The following is a 16,835-nucleotide window of genomic DNA, read 5'->3' on the forward strand; positions in this document are numbered from 1 at the left end:
CAATAAAAATTCATCACGCAGTGTAGAAGTTGATTGTCTGTCTTACTGCACAAAACACAACCTACACATTAAACTTTGTGAGGTAAACTGTAGCTTTTGCAAATCAAACATGATTGAAACTGTAATGATGTTCAGACTTGGGTCACAAAATGGAACAGGGATTTTTTCAAAAAGTAACTACAAGTTAAGATTTTAATGGAGCCAAGACACTGCCATGACGTGAAACTGAAAGAAAAAACTGAAACTCCGTGTTTGAAAGTGTACAAAAGATTTGAAACTTTGGAACTAAGTTTTGATGGTGTATACTGTTTTGATAGGCTGAAAAAAATTTCAAATCTCTGAAAACATTATTTTCTATTTGAATTTTCATTTCAAATCTCTGCAACTTTTGTGTGGTTGAAACATTGTAAAAAACAGTGCTGTAGTTGTGAAGAAGGAAAAGTTGCAAAACAAAAGCACAAACATTGCAGAGATTTGAAATGAAAATTCAAATAGAAAATAATGTTTTCAGAGATTTTAATTTTTTTTCAGCCTATCAAAACACTATATAGGCTACACCTTCAAAACTTAGTTCCAAAGTTTCAAATCTTTTGTACACTTTCAAACACGGAGTTTCAAACTTTCAAATCTTTTTTCTTTCTGTTTCGCGTCATGGCAGTGTCTTGGCTCCATAGATTCTCTCTTCTGTATTTCCAATCTGCAAACGGGCAAAAAAAAAAAAAAAACAGCAACCATGTGTGACTGTTCACCCTTTTTATGGTTGAATGTGCACTTCCGACTTCAATTCGTTTTTTGTTCTTCACTATCACAACAGATAGTGAACATTAAAAGGGCTTAGTGACATAAAAGTAAATTAGTTGCGAGGCTCTTTCATCTGTATTGCTTACTGATCTAAGCTAACCTTTGATACATACAGTAAATCTAATATTCATTTACATCCTGTCCACATTTGAAACTGATAGTGGCAGCTTGGCAGAATATATGGTAATTAAGATAATTATTGCAATTTCTTTTGAGAAACACTTTGAATTTAGAGCTCAATTTGTCTCATCTCTCTAAAATTAATCTGCAAAATATCAGTGCGATCCATTGACTGAGCCTGCTACATTTTCATCACGTTAAAAGAGAAGCAGATTTACAGAAGATAGCTTAATGTCAAATGAAGCTTGCCAATAAATGGCCAAACGTGATTTTTTAACATCTGCATGATTGTTGGATGATCACATATTTCAAAAATAAAGGGAGGCATGTAATTGTGTACTTATAGGTATTTTTTATTTTTAGCTTCAACACCATTTCTATTAAATCCTTTCAGACCGACTGTGGAAAATTGAGTGAAAGACTTTATCATGATAATGAGAAAAAGCTCTTATGTGGTCACACATGTCAAAGGTAAAACAAATCCAATACAAGAACACAAAGCACACAATTGTGCAGTATTTAAAGGGAAATTGTGCATCCTTAGCAGATCCTCTGAGTGTGTGTGACTCACCTCTCTCACTGTGAAATTTCTGACACGTTTTCACAGCAACAAATATATCTTCATTTTTCACAGGCTCCCCCTTTGATGAAAAAAGGGGACATGAATCAAAGAAATGCTCACATAAACACACCCCATAAATCAAGTGTAATTAAAAGTGAATCTATATTGCAAACAACAAAATGGTCGAAATTGAGTTTTTCGGGGTATATACAGACCCTTTCCAAAAAATTAGAATATCATGGAAAAGTTGTTTAATTTCCATAATTCCATTCAAAAAGTTAAACTTTCATAGATTATAGATTCAGGGCCCACAATTTAAACGATTTCAAGTATTTATTTGTTTATTTTTACATAATTTGGGCTTCCAGCTCATAAAACCCACGAAAACAGGAATTCAAAAAATTAGAATACTGTGAAGAAATCACTATTTACTTCTCAGTTTTTGCAGAAAAAAAAGAAAGAAATTAGGATCACATCAAATCAATCAAAATATGGTACTTTCAAAACGATATGTCAATATTCAATACTTGGTTGGGAATCATTTTGCCTTAATCACTGCCTCGATGCAACGTGGCATTGCCTGGGAGTTATGGAAGCCAAGATTTCCTTGATGCTTGCTGTCAGCTCTTCTTTGTTGTTGGGTCTGGTGCCCCTCATTCTCCTCTTGAGAATACCCCGTAGATTCTCAATGGGGTTTAGGTCCGGCGAGTTGGCTGGCCAGTCAAGCACTGTGATAGCATGGGCATCAAACCAGGTTTTGGTGCTTCTGGCGGTATGGGCAGGGGCCAGGTCCTGCTGGAAGATGAAATTTGCATCTCTATACAGATCCTCAGCAGAAGGAATCATGAAGTCCTCTAAAACATTCTGGTAGACTGTTGCAGTGACCTTGGATTTAAGAAAGCAGAGTTTACCAACACCTGCACCGGACATTGCACCCCAAATCATGACTGACTGTGGATATTTCACACTGAACCTCAAGCAGCTTGGGTTCTGTTCCTCACCCGTCTTCCTCCAAACCCTTGGACCTTGATTCCCGAATGAAAGGCACACTTTACTTTCATCGGAAAAGAGGACCTTGGACCACTGGCCAACAGTCCAGTCCTTCTTCTCCTTGGCCCAGTTGAGACGCTTCCTACGTTGCCTCAGGTTCAGAAGTGGCTTGACCCGAGGAACCCAACAGTTGTAGCCCATCTCCCGGATGCGTCTCAATGTGGTGGTTTTTGAAGCTGTGACTCCCGCCTCATTCCACTCTTTCTGGATCTCTGCCAGATTCTTGAATCTTCTCTGTTTGATAATCCGCTGAAGCCCACGGTCATCTCTTTTGCTGGTGCATCTTCTCCTGCCACATTTTGCCCTTCCACTAGACTTTCCATTGATATGCTTGGACACAGCACTCTGTGAATAGCCAGCCTCCTTCGCTATGAACTTTTGTGGCTTACCCATCCTATGGAGGGTATCAATGATGGTCTTCTGGCCAGTTGTCATGTCTGCAGTCTTCCCCATATTGAACCAAACTGAGACAATTGAACCACACTGAATTTAATTAAAAAAATAAAATTTGGGCTTATTTCTTCACAGTATTCTAATTTTTTGAATTCCTGTTTTCGTGGGTTTTATGAGCTGGAAGCCCAAATTAGGTAAAAATAAACAAATAAATACTTGAAATCATTTACATTGTGGGCCCTGAATCTATAATCTATGAAAGTTTAACTTTCTGAATGGAATTATGGAAATTAAACAACTTTTCCATGATATTCTAATTTTTTGGAAAGGGTCTGTATTACGTGTCAAACAGATCAGTGGGAGTTCAAAGGGTAAAGTAAATGATCTGAAGTTATTTGGCCCTAATTGTCTTTGGCTCTCCTTCTGAAACTAAAGACATACACTAGTCGATAACACTGCAGCATATGGAGACATTTCAGGGCTTAATGCAGAATTAGATGAATATTTGGGGCATAAAAAAGCCTTGAAGTTAAAAAGGCAAGCAACACATAAGACTGTGAAGGATAATAAATTAAAGGAAAGAGAATAAAAGTGAAAATGGAACATCTCTGTGTCCTTGTTACCACCTACGGTCCAAAATGGAAAAGGGTGGGAACAATCACACAAAAAAAGATTTACAACAACAACAACAGATAGAATGCAATAAAATGTCACCAGTGTTTGTGTAAGCAAGCCATCACTTTTTCAAACAACCTCTATAATGGTGCAGTATGTGATAAACGGTAACAATCTCTTTGGACATGTTAGAGACTGAAACAATATTGTACGAACTAGGGTTGCAACAAACTGTTATTTAATTATTGATCACTGTGTTGATTATTTCTTTGATTCACTGATTGAAAAATAGTGACAAATGCTAATCGACATATATATTAATTGACCGATAGTTTCTGCACTAATACAGCCCATGAAAAGGAGCCTTGAAGACCATCAGGCTGTACTGATCTGCATCTTCATGACTGTCAGACAGAAAAGCAAGTAGTGTTTTGAGTTTGCAGAGATGCATTGTTGATCTACGACACCCAGACCTCAAACCTCACCTTTAATAGAATTTTGAACAAGCCTCTATCCTGAAATGTCTGGGTTGCACAGAGAAATACCACCAATAACTGTATTGCCTTCAAATAAAAAAGGACACATTATGCTGTCACGGCCACTTTGTTTGATTGTTGTCCTTCACCTCCTTGAATCTGCCTCTCGAGACTCAGCCAAAAGCTGTTGTGGCCTCACTTGATAATTTGTCTTGCTACTGTTTCAAACACTGTCCGACTACGATATGCACCCTCTTGTTTTATGTCAATGGGAACTTCTCCCTGAATACTTATTAAACCTGTGACCTTCATGTTTCTTCACTGGCTGCCTTGAATTGTCCTGTTGGTCAAATTAATGCAGTTTTATGAGGACTGTGATTTCCATGGAGAGGGAGGTAACAACCATACAAGTATAGATTTGACAGATCAGGCTGCAACAAACATGTATCAGACTGAAGATCACATATGCATAGGCAGTATGTGACCTGAATCACAAATCACAAAATCAGACTAGATTTTTTTTTTATGATGTCAAAAATAGGAAGGAGGGAAAAAAAATATCAGAATTGAGATGCTTTCAGTTGCTATTCTGGCATTGAAAATTCAACTCACTTCCTCCACTTTCAATACAGCTACAGTCACATACACATCCATGCAACACAGTCACTTCTTCCATCATTGCTGATCTTTTTAGGGTGCATGTGGGATCAGCAGAATCATGGTTAATGGTAGCTAACCCTTTCTTTACACTTCACACACTAGATCAAATATAATACTAAGATATACATCAATTATTATGCTGCAAACATGCTGGCAATCTAACATACTAATATGGTCAGAAAAAGTGACCTGGTCATTATGTTTTGTCCTCAGCCACACCCACTCACAGAAGTGTACAAGAAAACTACTCAGATACACTCTCAAGTCTCCCTTACACACAAAACTAAATCTAACTCCTTTCTATTATCTGCTAAAGAGGAAGTATGAGCTCTGTTATTCATTGTTCAACAGTTGATGAACTGCAATTTTGTAATAAAGCCTAGATTACAAAGAGAGAGACATTAACTGAATTCTTATAATTGTAGTGTACACCAGTTCCTAACTACTTCACTGGTATTATGTTGCTTAGTTTGCATTTAATAAGCCAAATTCTTTGTGCTTGCTACACATTTTCTGTTGCTTCAGCAAAATAAACAAGGCAGCTTGTTTTCATGGTAGAAATATCCTTCAGATATGTATGCTTTATTTTATATTCATCACACAATATGTGGGATGATTTATGTTTTCGTAATAAATGCTACAATCGTTCTCATACAAACAGATGGGCGTGTGTAAGGTAACAGTCGAACGAAAGAGATAAAGGGAATAAAGGAAAAAGAGAAGATGAAAGCTGATAAGTTACTAGCTGTGGACAACATGGATTTGCATGTGAATTGCGATTTCCTTGGTCCAGATATGACAAAAGGAAGAAAGAGGATGAAAAATGGAAAGAGGGAAGGATGAGCCTATTAAAACTACTATTAATGTTATTAATAGTCTACACCCAAAACTGTTAGAGTTGGAAATGAAATCTGAAGTTGAAATTTTGATGAATGTCAAAAAACGGACAGATGCCTCTCTAGTTACTGAGAGGATGCATGTCTTTCTTTTATGGATGACTAAATTCAATTTGGCAAACAACGCTAAGACTTGTATAACTTAAGATAATATAACAGCAATAATATCCCAGGTCGTACTGCACGGTGAAATGCTGGTGCTGTTTTGATGCTGCAGCTATGAGGATGATGGCTCATGGCTGAATACCGTACATCATTCACATAATAGCCAATTTCTCACAGTGAAGCACCCCCCTGTTTTCTGTTTTATGTTGTTTAATCTTATTCCCTTTCCTTTTCCTGAGAATTAAAGACAATCAAACAAATCTGCATACGGAGTAGATACTCACACACAGCGGGGGCTCTCTGCTCAGAGAGGTAGCACAGTGCTGGGCCTGAGGAGAGTCCTCCGGCTCAGTGCACAGCTCAGGAACAGCAATGAGATGTGGACCCTTCCCATTGTCCCAGATGTACAAGGCAACCTGCAACAACACAAATTGATCTTGTTAAGTTTATGAGCTAAAGACAAGATACAATCTTTCAGACAATGTTTTTTTATTATAAACTAAACACATGAGGTGGGATTTTTCTTTTTTTTATCATTCACATTACATATCCTTGATAAGCGTATTTAGTTTTCAAGATGACTCATAAAAGAGACAAAGTGGATGACGGAGAGGGAGAAACATTGGTGAGTGATATTATACCTCTTTCTGTAGAGGTGATCAAATCTAGGACTTAGTTTAAATATTCTATAGGGGAAGATACAGACGTTACAGCAAAAGAAAAGATGACGAGGATGGCACAATCAGTGCCATCTGAATATTGAAGACTCTCAAAGAATCAGAAACAACAGAAACTGTTAGCTGTGACGTTTTGCTGATTTACAGCCTGGAGCTAATCTACTGACAGTGAACTGGAATGACTCTGGATTCAGTCAATGTCTATCTGTACTTTTCTGTATAAAATAATCTTAATTTTGACATACATGAGGTTGCATGTGTATTTAAATGATGATAAATTAAACTTTTATAATAATAAATGAATAAATGAATAATAAACTTTTTTCGCTAAATGCTCGTGACTTCCAGTTTTCTCATCAGAAAAACACCATTTGATCCCTCTGTTTTTGCTTTTTCTACACAGAATACTGTATTCTTACTGAATCTGAAGGACTAAACTCATGCCATCTCTAACTGAACCACCTTTTCCAGACTGAGCCTGATAAGTCTGATGCTGTGTTTACTCAACACAATCCCTAGATGCCTTCTTGACTGAATTTTTATGATAAAAATAAGAACCTCAATGCTGCACCATGACAATTCTCCAAAGTAATGAGATTTCACTTCAAGGTTAGATGGATTTCATGCCTCACTCTTCTTGTGCAAATAAATTATAGTGGGTCGGCACTGGCTTGAGAAACACGAAAATTGTTAGAAAATGTCTGAAAACCAGGAGCCTCATCATCACTTTCCAGAAAAAGAAGTGGTCTGAAGGAAACAGTTTAACTTTCATGTTATCTTACCTCATGTTTCAGGTCAATAGTGAAGTCAGATTTAAGTGGCTCATCTCTCACTTTGTTTGCAAGCCTAAAATAGCAAATCACAGGTTTCAAGTTACAATATGCAATAAGCAGTAAATCTAACCTCTTCTATTGAAGGAAATACATACAAGCATGTGTATTGCACTTACTCACCGGACTACAAGGGGGATGCTTAAGGCCCAAGCCGCAGCAAAGTCTGGATATTTAAAGACGGAGGGATTCTCTGCAAAGGCGTAGTGATGGATGATAGTAGACTCCACATCATAGAGGGGCTTACCAAGAAACCACTCCTGATAAAGGAGAAATAAATGACAGCAAGTCCGCACCAGCACAGGTTAGTTCTCTTTGAGTTGTTTTTCATTATCATATTACTGTGAACTTTAATAAAAAATGACACATTTTAGTTTCTGCCCAATTTAGGAGTTTTCACACTGCATTTGCCAGAAATACTTTGAAAATTCTTTCCAGTGAGTAAGTTTGTTACTGGCTGGGAAAATAATGAGATTTCCTGATGGAACAAAGTTCAAAGGTGTCAGATACTGTAGCCACAAAGGCTCTCATCATAATTCCTGATATATCGTGAGTAAAAAAAAAATCTTCTATTTAGTGGAAGCCTCCCACAGTTAACATGAAGTTAAAATATCTGTGCAGTGAGGTCCTGAGAGCTCACATACTCATCATATAATAATTTAAATCACATATATTTCAATGTAGTGTCCCAGAATCTGACACTACTACTACATTTATGATGAATAGTAGTAAACAATCTGGGACCCAGATTGTTTACTACTATTCATCCTAAATGCAAAAATATGACATAACTTAAATTTCTATTCCAATCCTCTCCTGTAAAAAAACATTTTAGGGCATTTTGGCTTTCTTGCTGAGATTTAGATTAAACAATATCATACCACTTTCATGTTTGAATGCTAAGTTCAGCTAGCAGCAGGTTAGTTGAGTTTAGCAAAAAGACTTGAAACAAAGATGTTTTAGTTAGGTCTTATCATGGTGATGTCTAAGTGCTCATATTTATGAGAAGTTGTTTTAAATTAGTTATCTGGCAATATAAAAACCATTAAAGGATAGGAGGGTGGAGGGGGGGTGTCCCGCAGACTGTCATCTCACCACCTGACTCTACTGCACAGACTCTGGCTCCAAATGATGTCACCCAAGACAACAACTCCTGGAAAGGAGATATTTTGGCTTAATTGTGGCAGGAAATGGAGACGTGTCGTTCCTCTTCATATGAAGTCAATGCTTAGACTCCATCTGTGTGTTCTGCAGAGATAAGCCCCCGCCACAGCCAGCAAGGTCATTGTGGCCTGTTTGTTTTGTTGTTGATGTCATCCCCTTAATCAGGTGCCTGACACTAGGGATGAGTTATGATAAACTTTTTTAATTCACTATGATACCAATATTCTTCATTTCAATTTTAACAATACTGATACCGATACCAATACTACGGAAGAGGATTAGGGCCACTGTGGAAAAAAAAGTGAGCTCTGACTTTTTAATTTGACTTTAAAGTCAGAATTCTGAGAAAAAAGTCAGAACTCACTTTTTTTCCCCACAGTGGCCCTAATCCTCTTCTGTACAATACTGATACTAATCATTTCTTAAAAGAATATATGTCATGGGTTGATCAGTTGTGGTCATGTTTTTTCTCCACTAATTATCCTGTCATTTCAGATCCTGTCACCCTCATCAGCTCACTCCCCTCACCTGTGCTTCCCCGCCCATCTCCACAACTGGTTGCAATCATCAGTTCCCCTTCATATACAGGCCCATTTGTCCTCTGCCAGATTGTCTCGTGTTTTCATGCCTAACTTTCCAGCGTTACTCTGCCTGTCTTGCCTGGTTCCCGGTTTTTGGATTTTTCCCTGCTCCCTTGGATTTGTCAGCCCGCCTGGTTTTGACCCCTGCCTGTTTTTGACTCCGATTAAATATCTGTGGACTCTGAAATATCTTCCTGTTGTCGTGCTTTTGGGTTCCCATGCCTTCTGAGCCATTACAATATATGATTTTTTTTATGTTATATTTATGTTTATAAAAAAGATAATTACACTTAGAGGCAACATAACACATACTGGCTAATAAGTGCTAGGTTTGTGCCAAAAAGTTACCAAAAAAAAAAAAAGATCTAACAGAAATACTTTCAGGAAAAAAAGCAAAAAATAAAAACGTATTAATTTTCCTGCACTCTGACATTTCAGAAATGGCCTGGCATTTTATTTACTTTCCTAACCTTCTTAAACCCAAAAGTTTTCTTTTTCATAATGAGTTACATGTTGTAAAGATTATTTAACACTTGGGAGGGAGTGACAAATTCTCACATTTATTTAGTGCTCTCAAGAGATATATCTTGGCATTTTTACACAAGATTTAGATTGGGTCTCCGGAAAGTAACATGTTAACATTTTTAGCTGTAAGCCGATTTTGTCCGCAGCTAATTTTATCTTCTACTTTAGAAAACATCAAAGCAAAGGGACCTCGCTCCTTAGATTCACCTTTTCTTCCATGTATCTGCACAGTTCAATATATGAATCTGTGTCTGCTGTGCAACTCTCTTGAAAGCCATTATACATATGTCAAACACCTACCACAATCCTTCTCCCTCTCCTTTTAATGTTCAAGGTCTAAACCATTCTTTACAGTGTTTGCAGCGGGTGACCCTTGTGGTATTGACAAGGCCGTTCCCATAGAGGAGCTGCAGTCGCAGAGGGTCCACTGGTTGTTGCCTGTCCATCACACCTAACAGGGCTTTATTCTCACTGATGAGATGCGATTTAATGGTTTCTACATTTCCATCACAATCATCACAAAAGACAATGTTTTGGAAGCTAGTGTCCATAAAGGTGCTGGTGGCTAGAGTATAGTCATGCTCAATGTTACACTTCTGCCCAGCACACGTGGTTGCTCTTTGGAGAAGAAAGACCAGAGGTATGATGTTAGAAATGGTTATATACTGCTACAGGCCTCAGTGGCTTGGCTGCTCTGGCTCTATTCTCCCTCATTCAAGCACAAGATGTTTCTCTCAACAAGACAAAGTGCTGTTATAACTGCTTGTCATTGTTCATACAGTCTCCAGCGTATACAATACTGAATTTCATCAAATCTTTGCAGCTTGGATTAGACTGTGCTATGGGAATTGCAAATTAATTTGTATTTGTTTTAGCTTGTCAGATGCTTTGGTGCAATGGTGAAAGAACTGAAAAATAGCACCACATTTCTCCAGGATTGACTCCAAACTTGTGTCAGCCTTAATGAAGACCTTCATAATAAGTTGAGGGTGTATAAACAGCACAGAAAGTGTTTCCAGCGAGTTGTCCACAAAGTTGAAACCATATTAGCTGGATTGTCTGTAATAATAATGGCATGGACTACTTATATAGCTTTGGACTTTCACTAGACATTAAGGATTTCCTAAAAGGGGGTTTGTATCAGGGATCAACCACCTTCATAAAATGACGGAAACCTGCTTCTTCTGTAACAATCATTTTGACTCTCATGTCTCTGGCTGTTTGGGAATCATCTGAAAAGGATTAAGGTTTTCCCATTATAAAAGGAAAGCTGAATTCTATTTGTCATAATATAGCTCATTCTTCTAGTTTTCTCCTTTAACAACTAAATTAAAAATAAAAAAATAAATATGTCAGTTTATTGTCAACACAAACGTTATACAAAAGTAATGAGAATGTTTGTGAAGTGATGTAGCCCAACATTTTGTATTCACGTAACTTCATTATATATATGTGTGTGTGTATATATATATATATATATATATATATGTATGTATATATATATATATGTATATATATATGTGTGTGCCAAATGAGTAGCTTCTGAGTATCTAAGTACAGTATTGATCCCGCAGTATCGATCCGACCATCCCAACTGCCACTTTATTTAGCTGCTGGTAGTTTTAAAAGCTAGCAGCCCGTGTATCTGTGAATACGTCATGTTGTTGTTCACTATCAAGTTGATAATCAAGGTGATGTGTATTTTCAATCTAGCTAAGAGGTAAAATGGAGAGAAGGTACAATCTGGGTGCATTATAGAGCAAGGAGAGAGCAAGAAAAGTGGATAAGCAAGCTAATGTTACTGCTAGCACTACTAGCCTGACAGTGGCTAACAGCCAAACTATCCAACCTTAATTTGTGGTCAGTTGAGCTAAACACTATGTGCCACCATGAAGGAGAGGAGGAGGAAGTTTTTAAAAGGGGATGGGACATGTATAGAACTTGTTAATGTGTTTGGATTATTTCGTTCTATGAAGGATGATGGAAAACACCAATAGACTACACTTAACTCGAGGCTCAGCAGGGACAACAATTGGTGAGTTTTGGACACCCTGTCTGTTTTACTGCCTGTGGTGTTGAAGACTGTCTAGTTTGTCTTTGAATAGGCCTTGTAATGATGTCAACTGCTGTGTCTGTTTTATGTTGATGTGATTCACGTGTAAGAAAGGCATAGTGCTGAGACAGGAAACCTGGCCTTTAACTGTCTAACTGCGTCGGTGTTGAACAGCTCGTCATTAGATGCAATAGATAGAGCGTTATGTGCTGTCCATGGTGCTGAAACATTTGATTTTGACTGGGCCCTAAAGATTGCTCTGCTCCTTCTCTGTGGGCAACTAAAGGTCAATAATAAGCACACTTTATCTCCTGTGTTCAACAGAGAAGTGTAAAAACGACAGCTTGTATCTCCCCCTGGCTACTGGTGTTAGTGTCACATTCAGCACACAGACAGTGTCATCCATCTCCTCTCAGAAAGAAAGTGAATGTGTATTTATAAGAATGTCAGATTATTCATTTAAGATAAAGATAAATAAGATTTATTTATCAGCTTTTGTCATTAAATGTTTTCATTTAGACTTTGTGAATCACTTTATAAAACTGGTTTTGAAAATAATTAGTTCTTGGCTTCTTAATAATTTCATATGAACATGGAGACATATTAATGCCATTTTAAAGCATCTCAGTTTCTAATTAGAGAGAGCTAATTTAAAAGTGGCAGCTCATATCTGTAATGAACCTCCACTCCTGAAAATATTCTGCAGAGGAAAAACTAAATGAGTCTAACTTATCACTATACGATAGTGACCCCACTGAGCTGTAACACCTGAGAAAGAAGTCTTTCCTTCAGGGCTTGTTGTAATGAATCAAATCATGAGGTGTTGTATCCATTGTGTATTTCTTCCCGAGATAAGGTTGTGTATAGTCATACAGTAATGAGGTCCATCCCTGACTTGGAACTGAAATACCATGCAGAGAATAAACTGCTCTCAACATCAATACAAAAAATCCATTAATTGTGTGAGTTTTTTTTGTTGAGTTTTTCTGAGACAGAAAATAATATTTTTTTCCTGCAGGCGTCACATCAAAGTGTAATTAACGTCATTTTTAGCCCTGTTTCACTTGAGAGTCAGCTCAAAGTTGTAAGTGTGTTGTGAAGTGTTGTCAACATGGTAAATTAGCACAGAATAAGAGACAAACACAGTCTACAATCTACAGATCAAACCACAAAAATCAACACATTATTTGGATTACTCAACTGATGATCAACTTAAGCTGGAATTCAAAATGGGGATGTAATTGATACGCTTGACAGAGACATAGATCAACACAGGAAGACAGAGAGGGAGATACAGTTTTGGAGAGAATATTATATACTTACTTTATTCTTGTCAAACTTTGCAAGGACTTGAACAAGCTTATTCATCTTCAAATTAGTTTCCTCCTCAAGAAACACAAGCCAGGATGAATTTTTCCAAAAGGAGTAAGAAAAGCTGAGGACACAGAAAAGTATTAAGTATAAACAAAACTAGTTAAATAATAGAGTGATTGCTACATTGCCATACACAGACGAACTCGACAAAAATGTGTCTTTTCATTTCAGTCCAGTCTGAGGAACTGTAACTGAGCCTCCTAACCCAGTCAGAGTAAGGCAGCCACAAAGTTTTCCCGGAGGGCAGAAAGAAAAAAAAAAAAACATCACAAGCACACAGACTTTCAGGGAGGGCAGCTCTGTAACGATTTAGGGTGCTTTTGAAGATCTGGGTGCTAAATCTTTGTGATGGAGGGGCAAAAATTATTCAGATGTCATTTCACATCTCCCCAAAACAATTATTGAACCCAAAATTTATTTTTGAGAAGGTCCAAACATGTAGACTACTATAGCTAATGTAATTATCATGCTGTTCAGACCACTGGATAACAGCGGAAAATGGCTTACTGTCACAGATATAGGCCCATTAAAAAGGGATTTATCATAATGTGAAGCAATCAACCACAGCTATTATGTTATTATGTTTTTGAAACAATTTGTGTAAAATGTGGTAAACTACACCCTCAAAACATAATCTCTACTGTAGGAGGCCTTTGTGTTTCTGGAATTGAGTCCACATTTCGAACCCTCAAATCTTTAGTTAATCTAGCTCATGAGCCCAGGGATACTTACTAAGGCAGCAGAGGAAGGATACTCCAGTCTCCCTCATTATCTGATAAACTGTGAAGAAGCAAAACCACCGGTGGTTTCTGAAAGAAACACCACAGATCATTTTAACTGTACAATAGCTACACACAGGTAAAGACAATTAGAGCAGCTTTTCTGCAGTGAAGGACCCAAGGGTGGCCTGGTGTATAGAGGGACTGTCCTTTAAATGGAAGGTCAGTGGTTTGATAATGAGCTAGTTCTGGATCAGTCTTGCAAGAATCTCTCTACTGAGACAAGTCACTAGATATTTCTAAGCAGTTTTTAATAAAACTGCCACAAAGACTGTAAAGAAAACAGAAAATATAGAGAGATAGAGTAATCCTTGAGTCAGACTGCATGATGTGTCAGACAAGGTTATCACAGAGTTAAATAATCTCTGCCATGATTCGCCTGAAAGACTCAGTATACGATAAATTGGACACCGACCAATCATAGCTCAAATATTACTCCAATACAAGTAAAAGTAGCTTAGTCAAAATATTACTTAAGAAAAAGTACTTAAGTATTTACTTTAAAAATTACTTAAGTAAAAGTATTTTTAAAAATATCTCAGGAAATACAGGAAAGTAATAATAACATTTTATTTAAAGGCGCCTTTCTTGGCACTCAAGGACACCGTACAGAATTACTGAAATTAAAAACCCATTAAAAAGAAGCAACAATACAAATAAAATATAAAAATAAAGACAATATAAAAGTGACAATTGACATCAGATAGAATGGGCAGTTTTAAACAGATGTGTTTTGAGTTGTGATTTGAAATGAGGGAATGAATCGATGTTTCATATATTGTTATTATACAATACACTGATGCGATTATGCTACAGACATGTTTATAACTAAAAAATAAACAAATAAAGGTAAGAAGCCCCAGAACACAGCCTCAGCTGCATTCATCAACAAATGACATTTCTTCATATTGTACAGTAGTTACATTTCAACACACCTAACCCCTACCTTGGACTCTTTGATATGAATTGTATAAAAACATGAAACAGAAAGTCAACTTAATCATTCAACTACACTGCAACAGTTGCCATATGTTTAAACCGTTTAAAAATGCCAACTATGATACTACAAGCACATACACTTATGTGTAAAATGTTCATCTGCAATTTAACAAGCATTAAGCTAGCTAACGTTAGTAGCTACTTTACCGCGACATACTTTTTCAGGTTGGAAGACGAGTTTTTGTAGGCTGTGATATCATTTGTTTGCGGTAAGCACAACAAACATTTCAACTGAAACAAATCTCAAACATGGGTTTGAGATAAGGCCACGGGTGCCTAGTGGGAGTTTCTCCATTTTCTTCCTCCATTTCTTCGTATGGCATGATGTAATACAGGTACGGCAATACGACTAAGACAAATCATACCCAAATCAGCAGAAACAGTTTATTTTCTCAGAATTTTGGACAAAAAAAAAAAACATCCTAAAAAAAGTAAAAGTATCCCCCCAAAATAATACTCAAATAAAGTAGAGATACTCAAAAACTGTACTTAAGTACAGTACTCAAGTAAATGTACTTTGTTACTGTCCACCACTGGTGCTTGGAAAGGTGCCAGAGGCCAACGTCAATATTCCATCTGACAGTAAGAACAACATGTTTATGTACTTAAACACAGTTTTATGAATGGCGGTGAACCTGTAACCACTCATCATATGTCTGCAGTGAATGTGTGCTTTTTAGTTCTCAAATCACACTTTACACACATAATTTATATATTAGTGCTAAGTGTGATGTCACACTCACAGGTGTGATTCAGTTGGTATAATGCTACTGACTAGAGTTTGACAGCCAAATGGTTCCAGGTTTGCTGTAAATGAAATAAAACACCATCATTTTTCATTTTCCCTGAGTAAACATCACAAAAGTCTTTGTAGCTGTTCAGATATAGTCTGGCTAACGCTAGGTAGGGTCTGGCGAGGAGCCGTTCATTTTCTTGTATTTGAGGTGGGATCAACGAATGTTGATCAAATGCTTCTGTACGCTACTGGACAAACTTACAGCCAATCATGTCAGCGATACACGATGACATATTCTGAGCCTGTAGGGAGCAGCGCGAAGACATGCTCTGAATGAATGAAATCATTCAGAGCAAGTTTTTGTTCTATTTTCAAAGTGAACTTGCCTTCCAATTTATTTAGCAGACAATCTATTGCTGCTTCGAACGGTTCTTTATCTCCGTGGCCGCCATGCTGGATGTAAACAGAGTAGCTCTACGGTCGTCATCGTCTTGAGCCCGCCTCCCCGTTCTGTGATTGGTTCCCTATCTCAGGCGAAAATTTTGTCTTGGTGGCCATGCTAACTTTCTGAGCGAAGTGGAATGTCGCTGGAAAGAGAGCATGGGTTTTACCCAGGCTAGTTCAACTAGACAAGAGAAACCAAAATGTTTGTCTTTTTGTTGGTTTTTCATGAGATGTCACAGATGTGGCATCAGTTGTCTTCCACTGTGACACACTATACAAGAAATAAACAACTAGCAAATACACTACACTGTCTGGTTATTTAAATCTATATTGTCTGCAGGCTTCTGATTGTCCATACACTAAATAATAAACAATATCTGTAACAAACAAAAAACATCACAGAAACACTTCCAAACAAGAACAATCGGTTTCTGCTAAATGTTATTTTCTGGTGATAATGGTGTATAAAAGGTGTGTGAGGATTGTCTGATAGAGCTGATGTTTCACACTGTGAAGAAAACAAAGCAGTAGAGCGTAAGACCCTGTGGTTCATTACTGCACGGTCCACTCATCATGCAGGAGGGCAGGGGGAACATTCTCCTCTGAGCCACTCTGTCTAACAGCAGCCTGTTTGATTTAGGCAATGAGTCTGACACTGTTTACACTTATTAAAGCCTATTAGTCAGTTGGGGTTTGTTAGCACTCATCTAATATGAGCTTTATCTTAAAGCTAATGGCATAATGACACCTAAAATGTTTTATTAAAACTGCTCTCCACTTAATGTTCACACCACCATTGTTACATAAGATGACAAACGTCAAAACTTAAACAGAGAAGACGTGTAGTGCTCTGATAACAATGCATTTTAAAAAACAGGGCTTTTGCTTCAAAGAGTTATTGACATTCCTGTGATAAATGTATTCAAGTAGGGGAGGCTGATTCTTTCATAGCGATTGTCTGCAAGCTGCAGACTCTCAATCAACAGATAAGAGTC

At 37.4% G+C, this 16,835-nt stretch overlaps 1 protein-coding gene across 1 annotated transcript in view; it reads right to left on the reverse strand.

The window, feature by feature from the left end:
- b3glcta (beta 3-glucosyltransferase a) overlaps positions 1-16,835 on the reverse strand; it is a 68,925-nt gene that overhangs the window by 14,632 nt on the left and 37,458 nt on the right. The window contains exons 5-10 of the mRNA XM_053320468.1: positions 13,615-13,691; positions 12,832-12,943; positions 7,309-7,445; positions 7,138-7,201; positions 5,963-6,094; positions 1,493-1,562 (exon numbers count right to left, since the gene is read on the reverse strand). Coding sequence (XP_053176443.1) covers positions 1,493-1,562; positions 5,963-6,094; positions 7,138-7,201; positions 7,309-7,445; positions 12,832-12,943; positions 13,615-13,691 — 592 coding nt within the window. The remainder of the gene's footprint in view (positions 1-1,492; positions 1,563-5,962; positions 6,095-7,137; positions 7,202-7,308; positions 7,446-12,831; positions 12,944-13,614; positions 13,692-16,835) is intronic.

This window comes from Scomber japonicus, chromosome 6 (assembly GCF_027409825.1).
Source record: "Scomber japonicus isolate fScoJap1 chromosome 6, fScoJap1.pri, whole genome shotgun sequence".
Lineage (NCBI taxonomy): Eukaryota > Metazoa > Chordata > Actinopteri > Scombriformes > Scombridae > Scomber > Scomber japonicus.